This window comes from Solanum tuberosum, unplaced genomic scaffold, assembly GCF_000226075.1.
Source record: "Solanum tuberosum cultivar DM 1-3 516 R44 unplaced genomic scaffold, SolTub_3.0 scf00337, whole genome shotgun sequence".
In the NCBI taxonomy this organism is placed as follows: Eukaryota; Viridiplantae; Streptophyta; class Magnoliopsida; order Solanales; family Solanaceae; genus Solanum; species Solanum tuberosum.
Genome location: NW_006239266.1, coordinates 445,369 through 457,404, shown reverse-complemented (window position 1 = coordinate 457,404; position 12,036 = coordinate 445,369). Strand labels below are relative to the sequence as shown.

The 12,036-nt window shown below is 36.2% G+C and overlaps 1 protein-coding gene across 1 annotated transcript; it reads left to right on the top strand.

The window, feature by feature from the left end:
* Positions 1–5,559: 5,559 nt before the first annotated feature.
* On the top strand, positions 5,560–6,117 carry LOC107063366 (MADS-box transcription factor 50-like). The gene has a single exon (XM_015315164.1). It carries the CDS (start codon positions 5,560–5,562, stop codon positions 6,115–6,117), a length of 558 nt encoding a protein of 185 aa, XP_015170650.1.
* Positions 6,118–12,036: the final 5,919 nt, after the last annotated feature.

Genomic DNA, 12,036 nt, shown 5'->3' with positions numbered 1-12,036 from the left:
TATAATAAATTAAACCTTGATTTAAGCAAAGGAAGAAGAATGGAGAAGACCCACTTCCAACTTGGGGAAGTTGAAATCTTTCTTTCTTCAAGTTTCCCAAAAACCCTCTCCAAACTTGAGAGAAAATATCCCAAAAAGTACTATTCTATTGTGAAAATTAAAATAAATGTTTGACTCTTAAAAATTAATAACAAGTTTAGTGTTTATAGACTTCAGAAAATAGTGCTGGTGGATCTTTCGGTGAGGTTAGTCGGAATCGCCGATTAACTCGGCGATTCGCCCTTTAGTGTAGTTCGTCGCCATCTGGCACTAGCCTTCAGCATCATCGTGCTCTGTGTCATTGGGCGACCTAGTACTGCTTCGCGGAATTATTCGGCGAAACGCCGACTGCTCCTTTGATCGCCTTTTTGATCCTGCTCTTTCAAGGCTTCGCATACTGGAATAAAGGGCGGAGTGCCTCCCTTCGGTGAATCGCCAAGTGTACTTGGCGATGTGCAAGCTTTAGCTTCTTCGTTCTATTCAGCCTTTTTGTTCCTTTTTGCGCCTAAGTGTCCATGTTTCCACTAAAACTTCAAATACTTGAAACTTAGGAGTTTTCATCAAATATTGAGACAAAATAAGCATTTGAGGACACTATTTATGTCAAAATATAGCCCTAAATGAGTCCAATTTGTGGACTCATCACACTCCACGGCAACGACGCCGTTTTTGATAACGTTAAACTACACCTCATCCAATTCTAGGTATAGGCGATCACAATCTAGCATAAAACCAACAAGAAGTTGGGGTCAAACCCACAAGGAGTGATACGAAATGAAATTCAATTAAGAAGTTATAAACGTGTTCTAGTTAATCATAGGAGTAAACATTATAGAAACAACGCAAAGAAAATTAAAGGGGTTTGACAACGAGTGTCAGATGGGGGGATTAGTTTGTCAGTTAACAACTACAACAATTACGAAAACAAGGAAGTAGATAAGTAGAGAGGGATTCCTAGGGATGTGATCGATTAAATGCTAATTTCTCTATATGGGTAATTATTATTTACTAACAATTGTTGAATCTTAGTGGGTAGGCTAGACTATAGATGCAATAGCTTCAACTATTATGATTCAAGCGAGTTCTCTCAAACCTCGACAAACATATCAATATACCAGCCTAATACCTCAATTAATCTACTCTCTCGAGCTAGATTGGTAGGATCGAGTTTAGAAGCACTCTTTCGAGCTGAATCCACGATAACTCAACCACTACAATCATCAATCGATAGCCTTAATTCTTGAACCTCTTTCTCAAGCAAGCCCAAAATACTAAGTTAGAATTGCATTTGCAATTCATGGGTTAATACAGAGCTATCAATCAAACCTACTTCAAATCAGCATTTAAATCAGTAAACAAAAATACCCATAAGCTAATTAGAACAAGTAATCACATGATCACACCCCCCAAAATGGGGGTTTTAGCCACACATTATAAAAAGTAAGAAAAGATTGTCAATTATGTTATCCATGAACTGGGTAATGATTTCCAAGTCTTTATAATGCTTCAAATCAACTAAAATTCAAAACCCACTTGATAACTCTACTCAAAACTCCAAAACTAGTGTTTGGGATCAAGAACTCAAGGTAAAACTCTCAGAAGACTTGTTTCAAAACTGGGAATTTAGGAACTCTCCCAACCACACTTAAAATTCTTTTGAAATTTTACATTTATACTTCTCAGAATTTGCAGCTTGTGGACTGATCGGTAGAGTAAGTCGAGCATCGTCGACCAGGTCGGTGATGCGCCAAGTGTCACTCTACATCGTCGTCTTGCCTTGCCTTTTCAACCTCAGGTTTCTGTCACTTTAGGCCATCAGGGGCTGAGTCGCTGATCTATTCAGTGGTTCGCTAACTGTCCATAGCCATAGCCAAGTTGGCTTGTTCCCCTGGTTTGGCACGCTGTAACTTTTGGCGAGCTGAAGCACCACTTGACGATTCGCCGAGTGGTCTTGGCGATCACCAGGATTGCCTTTCTTTAACTTCTTCAGCTTTTTCGCTCCTTTTTGCCAGGTAATGTCCTTGCCTTGCTCCTTTGCCTTCATTGCTAGAAATCCACACTTTGACATCAGTATAGAGCATAAATTTGGCATGAGGACAATAAAACTATGAAAACAAAGCCCTAAATGAGCCCAACTCTCAGACTCATCAACAACACTTATATGTTCCCACCAAGACTAGTCAGTCTCAACCAAATGAAAATGAAAGAAAAGTGAAATTAGTAAAAACAAGAACAAGATAAAGCGGAAAACTTATTCTTCTATTAAAACCCTCAAAATTTTGTTGTCGCGTGTACAAACAACTAAATACATAAGTGCAACATTAAAAATAAATAGAAGTCTCAATCTTTGTTTCTCAAATAGAACAAAGTGTAAGAAAAGTAAAAAAATGGTAAGCCGAATGAAACACATCTACCTCTTTAAGTTTTTGACGAGCCTCGAGATCAAGAGAAGGAAAAAGAGATCACACGGATCCGGACTCGAAACCTACACAATTGTAGAAGCAACGGGTGAATAACAGCAACACGGTACCCATCAAGCAACCTACTAAACGAAGGAACTAGTTAGAAAAGAAATACCCCTTACACTCAAATTGAACCTCCTCAAACTACAACATGTACAGAAATTAGCCTAACCTAGCACTTCTACAATACACAACTCACAGGCCAAACATTCACAATTCAACAATCAAACAAATCACCTAACTGACAAGTAGTTTAGTCACACATAACATGTACATCAATAACAATCCAAAAGTAAGTCACACATAAGCATCAAGTGCATTAAGTCGCAATGATCATCACTAGTCGGAACCATTTCCCTTCGGCTTTATAACACTAGTCGGCAAGGACCTCGGCATAATTACACTCATTGAAAAATACCTCAGCATAATAACACTCGCCAGCAAGCACCTCAACATCATAACACTCGCTGGCAAAGACTTCGGTATAATAACACTCGCCGACAAAGACCTCGGCATTATAACACTCGTCAGCAAAAACCTCGGCAAAATAACACTAGCCGGCAAAGACCTCGACATCATAATGCTCACCGATAAAGACCATGACATGATAACACTCACTGAAAAAAACCTCGACATAATAACACTCACTGGTAAAGACCTCGGAATCATAACACTCACCGGAAAATACCTCGGCATAATAACACTCGCCGGAAAAGACTTCTGCATAATAACACTCGCTGGCAAAGACCTCAGCATCATAACACTTGTCGATGAAGACCTCAGCATAATAACACTCGCCGAAAAAGACCTCGACATACTAACTTATCGCATTTCTCATCACGACGTTCACAATCAATGATACGAGAAAATATCACACCACATGGAAGAGACAACAAACCATGCAATTCAAGTACACAATTATGCTTTCAAGCATTTCATCAATTAATCATCAAATGTCACAATAGGGCAATTCACATTATCATGTTCATCAGATGGCCTTTTTATTTTCAACCCCTTTTTATTTATTTAGATAAAATAAGTCGACAATTTAAACCATTCACCTCATTTACAATACTCTAAACACGCAATCAACGAAGGAATCATATAAATTTAACTAGAATACAAGTTTTAGGAAGCCACTTGCCTTAAATCAATCAACACACTCCAATAGTTGAGTCTTCCCCTTCCGGATCTCTTCAAAAGCCACACAATCAATGCATAAGCAAGACAATAAATTTTCGAAAACAACAATACCCACGTCAATTTCTCTTGAAAAGTAGATCAATCAACACAAACTCAATTCTAAAAATAAGGTATGAATTCAAAATTTAATACTTGAAACATTATTCAAGGCTTTAGGAACTCCTTAGGAAAAATTATTTTGTAAAATGACTTGAAATCAATTCACAAACTCCATTTTAGTTAATTCTTTGGTTTTTGAAGAAAATCCCCAAATTTCTCATTTCAACAGCTTGATTTGAACACAAACATCCATAAAAAAAACAATGTGTAATTAAAGATATAGAATTAAGAATCGTTACCAAGAAGATTTTACTCGAAAACTTGGTCAAATTACCTCCCCAAAGCTCTCAAAACACAAAAATGGAGAAATAAGGTTGAAACCCCAATTTTCGAAAACATTCTTCCCAAGTCACAGATGCTCATCGCAATCGCGACCCATGGTCACGCAATCACATGAGTAAGGCATTAAAGTTGACCATTATCATCGCGGCTAGACACACGCGATCACGATGTACCTCAAGATGATGCTACATGATTGCGATGAGGGAGTTTCGCATTCACGATGACTAAAATGACCATGCACTAGAACCTGAAACCATCCAAACTCAAAATCATCAAAAGGACACTAGAGATTCATTCGGAACCCTGTACACACAAACCAGATATGCAAACCAATTAAACTCAACTTTTTGGACTAAATGGAATAGTCACAACACGAATTCGAGGTCTCCATGATCTGACATTCGTGAAAATTACAAGAAACTAACTCACGCTTAAGAAGGCTAAAACACGCATGGGAACTCTCAAAACTCTACCAAGACCTCAACTAGGTTTATAATCACCCCCTCCCCCCAATCCAACGAAACTCTCAAAATTCTTATCCGAGCATCGGAACCCCGATTGTTAACCAAAGTCAACTCAAAGGCTAAAATTCCACAAGTTCACAACTTAAGACCTCAAATCCTCAAAAAGAGAAACCGACAATTCTCCCGAATCATATTTCACATTTCGGAACCGATGCAATTGACACAATTCCATTTTGATACTTGAAACTCCAAAAGACACCGAAAACCATTTTCTTAACAACTTAGAATTCCAAATTCAAAACTTACCAAAAATCTCAATTTTTAACTCTAAGTTCAAAACCAACTTTTAAAACTCAATCATGGAAAACTCAATGGTCACTATCAGAAGGGTAAAATGGTATATTTCATGAAACAAAACTGGAAATAATCGACCAGGTCATTAAATTGGCTTGCCTACTATGAGGGTTAGGGTAGCTACCATCATGACCCAAATTTTATGTCTTGATAGATATATACAAATTAACATCATTAGTGATTATGCAATAAGTTCGATAAACCTATCATGACCTCTTATATCATTTGCAATAGTCACATAGATTGTAAATTGACCATTATCCCTCACCGAATCTAAGCAACGTAGGCTGAAAGGGGGGAAAGGCCACCTTCGGAAAATAATAGAGGCAACAAACAACGCAACTATTAACGGAGGACAAAATTGCCCATCAGCTAACAGTACAAGGACAATTTTATCCTTTTCAATTATGGAAATATAATTATTTCACAATCTTCAAGTTAGAGTATTGGGATTTTAACATCTACTTAAGAAAATAATTAAATAAATACCATAAAACTCATATTGTGCAGTCAAACTATTCTTAAATTTGGTCAAATTATCTCAGTCAACTTTATGCAATCCTATTAGACAGTCAAACACTCTTATCTTATATTCCCATATAGGTACTCACTTCTATATATATATTCTACTTTGCTTCATTTTGGTTGTACCAAATATGAGTCACTTGACTAAAAAAAGGTGTAGGGATACTAGGAATCTCGATGAGAGTGCGAGAAAAGTCATTTTAGAGAAAAGATTAGCATCACTATGTAAGAAAGCAGAAGAACTGTCTATTCTATGTGATATAAAAGTCGGTGTGGTTGCTTTTACACCTGGAGAAACCAAAGCTTTTGCTTGGCCTTGTTTAACCCAGGCTAATGCCACAATAAATGAGTATTTAGCTTGCGATGAGGCCAAACAACAAATTAAGTTGTTCACACAAGAAACCTATCTTCAACGAAAAGTTGATGCTCGGGAAAAATATATTGGGAAAATAGAGCAAACAGTTGAAGAGAAGGAAATGGAAAACCTATTCAACCAACTTGCTTGGGGAAAAAGCATTCAGGAACTAGATGCTAGAGAAACTAAAGGTTTGCTAAAGCTATTTGAAGCAAAGCAGACTAAACTTAATGAAAGGAAGACTAAACTCAATGAACATGTAGAAGAGAATGTTTTGAATCAAACTGGTGCTAATGATAGCAATGCTGGAGCAGAGAATGATGGGAATCCTTAGGATGTCGACTGGTCATGTAGTACTTTTATATTCTTCTATCATTATTTTTTCATTGTGTCTTGAAATATTGCTTCCTAGTTATTAGATTGTCGCTCATTGTTCATCTATTTATGTTATAGTTGTCATTTAAATAATATATGAAGGATAGTTTATTTAAGTCTATTGAATCAAGTTATATGTATCCTTCAATTTTTATCAAATAAAAATGTTTGTTATATGTAGTTTGTTCCCATTTTCTCACTGATGGTTGGCACATCATTCATAGGTACTCCGTTAGAGTGAGTGCGATTAACATAAAGTTAATGTTTGTGAATAACAAAATGAAAGATTCATTGATCAATATAGTGAGTTGAAAGTTATGAGATCTTGAGTCCAAATTCAAGCGCCACACAAAAACATTATGATTTTCTCTCATTTGTCCAAGTTTTAGTGAACAGAATTACCCGATCCCTACATTATAGGGGAGCATAGGTGCCCTATGAAATTAGTCGAGGTGCGTGCAAACTAGCCTGAATGCTACAGTTTCAAGAAAATCTAGTTTTGTGTATAATTTGGAATTTTCTCCAATAAACCTATTTTTACAACGAAAGGTAATCTCATCCAATATAAAGAATAAAATTATTAATCGACCATATAATATGACTTTGACACGATTTTAGTCGATCCCTTTTCAATTAGTATTTTTCTTATATGTAATAATAAAAGTAATGTCAATTGTTGTAAGATTTCACTCATTGCACTTCTCAATTGAGGAATTGACCATTTTTTGTGGGGTAAAATATGTTGGTTATAAGTCAAGAAAGTAAATTAAAAAAAAACAAGAGTTTAGTCCTACTAATATAACTGGAAAAAAAATTAAGGAAAGTAACTAATTAGTTTTGAAAGCTCAATCATCCGCCTGTTTTCAGCTCCTTCTTCACTGATCTCGTAAGTTCCTCTCTTGCTGCTCTTTTTTTATATTTCAGTTGATTCTCGGTATCTCTTCCATGATTTCCATGGCTTTAATGTTTTTCAGTTGCAAGCTCATCTCCTGAGATTTTCTCTACTGCTCGAAGGACGACGATGCCTTCTCTTTCGATTAAGTTTAATGCGTTGCTGATTGAAGGTCCAAATCCTACTTCCCCTTGTATCTGATAAATTGATTTATTTCTGCTAGATCTAGGTATAGTACACTCTTAAACTCCATCTATACACAAATGTATTGGGTATTGCTTTCTTCAAATGTTGTCTTGTTTCCTGCTGATTATGAAGCTTTATTTGTCATCAACTTTTATTTTGTATGCTCGAGTTGTTCTCTAGGTTGATCCTTTTAGTCTTAATTCTAAGCTTTAGGAGCTGAGATATGTCACTATTTAGGATCTTCCTGGACTATGTCGGTAGATCTAGGAAGGTTGTATAATGTATTGAACTTTGATAGTTCAAAACATGATTAGCTAAAAAAATAAGCTAGCATGTTACCTTCTATGAATGTGTGTCGTATATGAGCATGCATAGTTTGAATGTATTCCTGGATTTCCTCTATCATTTTTGCCACCTCCCGTGGGGGTTTCCGTTGTTTCTGAATCATGTTCTTACTGCCTAAGGAATCTGTTTCTATGATTACAGTGTGAATATTATCTCTTTGATAGTATCTCATAGCTTCTAGTATAGCTTTAATTTCTGCGTCTGTAATAGTAGTATTCTGAATCACTTGTGCTTAAGCAAATACTAAGTCTCTTTTTTCATTCCTTAAACAAAAACTATATGAACTCCTCCCAGGGTTTTCTCTACTAGCCCCATCGGTGTTGATCTTTAGTATACCGGTTGGTGGTAAAACCCAAGTGATTTTAGCATAGTATAGCTTGGGTCTACAACTACTTACACTTCTGATCATATTTGTCCACTCTGTTGGAAAGCTATTTAACCGTAGGAATCTTACTCTTATGAACTGATATGTCAAGTGGTGAATCTGATATGTCAGTTTGTTGTAAGAGATGTCTTTTCCATGTCTAATAAAATTTCTTCTTTTCTAAGACTCCCAAATTATAAAACTAGGGAGGACTCTCAACATCGGCTTCAATTTAGGTGTTGATGTAGTGTTCCACCAAGCGATAAGTACTTGTGAAAATTGCATCCCTTCCATAGCAATGCTTGCACATAAAGCAAACTGTTTTCATAGTCTTGCAGCTATAAGAGATGTTATAAAAAGATGGCTCATTGTTTCCTGTTGGTAAGCCTTACAACACCATCATCTTGAAGCAATATTTATGTGCATCTTTTGAGATTATCATCAATAGAAATCCTTCCCCTCAAATCTCTCCACATGAAAATATGGATCTTGGTAGGCACTCCTTTTTCCCATATATAGTTGTAATTGTTCTACTTATTAAGTTTAGTCCTCATAAATTCCCACGCACTCTTGACAGTAAAGTTGCCTGAATTTTCAATGCTCCAGTATGAAATATCATTTCCTTCTTCACCCAAAGGAGTTTTGATTCTTTCTGTTATGTGTTGTACTATGTCTTCCGGTAGGCTATCTTTCAACTTCTCCAAGTTTCATTCCCCATTTGTGACATAAGTTGTCACCTCTGCTTCTTCCTTGTCACGACCCGGGAGCACCCTCTAGTCGTAACCGGCGTACTCGACCTCGAAGAGGTCTAATACAATCCTCTTAGCATTCGTTCATCGCATAGACACTAAAACCATAAGGAATTTAAAACTTTCTTTACCAAGAAAACATTGCATAAAAAAAATAGCAAGCGGAAGACTTTCAAGACTTTATACATGATGTCTTATAACCATCTAATACTTTAGAGTACAAATTCGGCGACTAATCCCGAACACAACCTAAACAATACTAAAAAGACATAAAAGAACATATTGGGTATTGTCCTCGAATCTATGAGGACTCACCAAGTCTTCATCTTCAACACTTAGAAACCTATCAAAGCCATGACATGTCATCATCTCCAAATCCCTACACTTTAGTCAAAAAGGGAAAGGAAGGGGTTAGCACAATTAAGTACTAAGAATGGAAGCCATGCAAAAACATGCTAAAAAGGACGTTTATTGGAGAAACATGCTTTTATGCCATTTGGTAAAACTTCATGAAAAAAATACAAGTAAGCTTTTTTATCATTTCTTGACCTCTATCTCAAGTTACCCAAAGCCACACTTAAGTGAAACATGAAGTGACCGCCCATACAATCTCTTCATATACACCTAAGTATTCCTAAGGGTTACCATAGATAAGGAAATTTACCATTACAATATAACATACTAAGTCAATGTTCACATATAAAACCATAGCCAACCGTATACATACTCAACATATATTCATATACAACCCATGCTTAACTTTAAAAGAACACATGTCATTCATTACCATAGGACATCTACCTAATATAATCTTAAGACACACTTGAGTGAGACAAGAAGGGACCGCCCATACAACCTCTTCAAGCACACTTAAGTGTTCCTCAAGATTACCTTAGATAAGGACATTTCCTTTACAACATAACATCAATAGACCAACATTCTTTAAGAAACCATTTTTGGAGACATTCAAGCACATAAGGGGACTTTCACATAATAGTCGTTAGACTTAGGGAACTCACTTTAGTATCTTCAAAGCCTACTCGTGCCATGTGTAGATAGCATCCCATACTACTACCTACACGTTGTAGAACCTATCCAATAACTAGAGTGCACATCCCACATGATGGGAATAGGCATAACCGACATAGACCATACTAGCTAGGTATGGAATCCGGAGTCTATCCTACTCCGTGGAGGTTGTTCTACTTGCCAAAGGTAGAACTAGTAAGCAACCCATGTAGGCACATGGTTTAGGGGATGTCCAAGGAAGTTCATTGTGCCTAATCTCATACTCAACTAGGCCACCTTCCTAACCACATCCACTCGGTGCTAGCCTTGTTTCCCATAGAGTATTCAATCACATATGTACTTAGAGAAGGTTCCTTTTCTAGTTCAACCAACTCATAGTACCTCTTCCCAAGAAAGGCCCCATTTCTTAGTCATGGCCAATCAAGGTTCATAAGGATAGCTCATTAAATCCCCCTGGAAGGGTGCCTTAGGCCTACCGATTCTTCATTAAAGGGTGCCTTAAGCCTACCGGTCCAAGGTTCATCATTTCACACATGAGAAGGGCTACCACCATTAGGTCTACCGATTTCATGGTTTTACATTTACTTAGGAAAGCTAGACTTATGAAAGGGCACCATTTCTTAGTTTTGCCCATTTCACACATTCATGCATTCAAGACTTTAAGTAACAAGGAGGGACACTTTAGTCTACCAACCAAGTCACAACATTTTCATTTAAGGATACTTCATAATCCAACATCATTTCATATATACATCATGAGAAATCATACTTTAACTCACAATGCTATCCACTTTACATAGGATCATCACAAGATCACATAAACTCATTCACATCATACCTTCACATATAGCTTCACATAAAACTCATTCACATCATTCCTTCACATATAGCTTCACATAAAACTCATTCACATCATTCCTTCACATATAGCTTCACATAAAACTCATTCACATCATTCCTTCACATATAGCTTCACATAAAACTCATTCACATCATTCCTTCACATATAGCTTCACATAAAACTCATTCACATCATTCCTTCACATATAGCTTCACATAAAACTCATTCACATCATTCCTTCACATATAGCTTCACATAAAACTCATTCACATCATTCCTTCACATATAGCTTCACATAAAACTCATTCACATCATTCCTTCACATATAGCTTCACATAAAACTCATTCACATCATTCCTTCACATATAGCTTCACATAAAACTCATTCACATCATTCCTTCACATATAGCTTCACATAAAACTCATTCACATCATTCCTTCACATATAGCTTCACATAAAACTCATTCACATCATTCCTTCACATATAGCTTCACATAAAACTCATTCACATCATTCCTTCACATATAGCTTCACATAAAACTCATTCACATCATTCCTTCACATATAGCTTCACATAAAACTCATTCACATCATTCCTTCACATATAGCTTCACATAAAACTCATTCACATCATTCCTTCACATATAGCTTCACATAAAACTCATTCACATCATTCCTTCACATATAGCTTCACATAAAACTCATTCACATCATTCCTTCACATATAGCTTCACATAAAACTCATTCACATCATTCCTTCACATATAGCTTCACATAAAACTTATTCACATCATACCTTCACATATAGCTTCATATAGGACTTTACATATAGCCTCATTCATATATAATAATATAACAATACAATAACACTCATATAATGCCTTCAAGGCCATAATCAATACACATTCAATAAGTACACACCTCCACCATAAGTGGATCAATCCAAACAAGAACAATTTCAATATAGCATGAAAGTAGGTCAACTTACCATTCTCCAAAGCCATAATCACCATTATCCAATTCTCAACAATTCTAACATCACAAGAGAATTTACCCATGACTTGCCTACAAGGCCATAATTCTCAACTCATCCATACACCAACAATCCACCAACAATAGATATAGATAACAATAGGAATCAATAATACAATTCAATCTAAGTACAATTCCATCAATACCCAAGCATTATCATAAAACCCACTTCATACCATGCACAAACATGCTAAAAAGGACATTTTCAAAGAATAAATGCTTTCATATCAATTTGATAAAACCTTTCCTTTACAAGTATAAGAGACATAATACAAGTCAACATTAACATATAAGACCATAGCCAACCATACATATACTCAACATATGTCCATATACAATCCATGCTTAACTTTAAAAGAACACATGTCATTTCATTACCATAGGACCTCTACCTAATATAACCTTAAGACACACTTGAGTGAGACAAGAAGTGACCGCC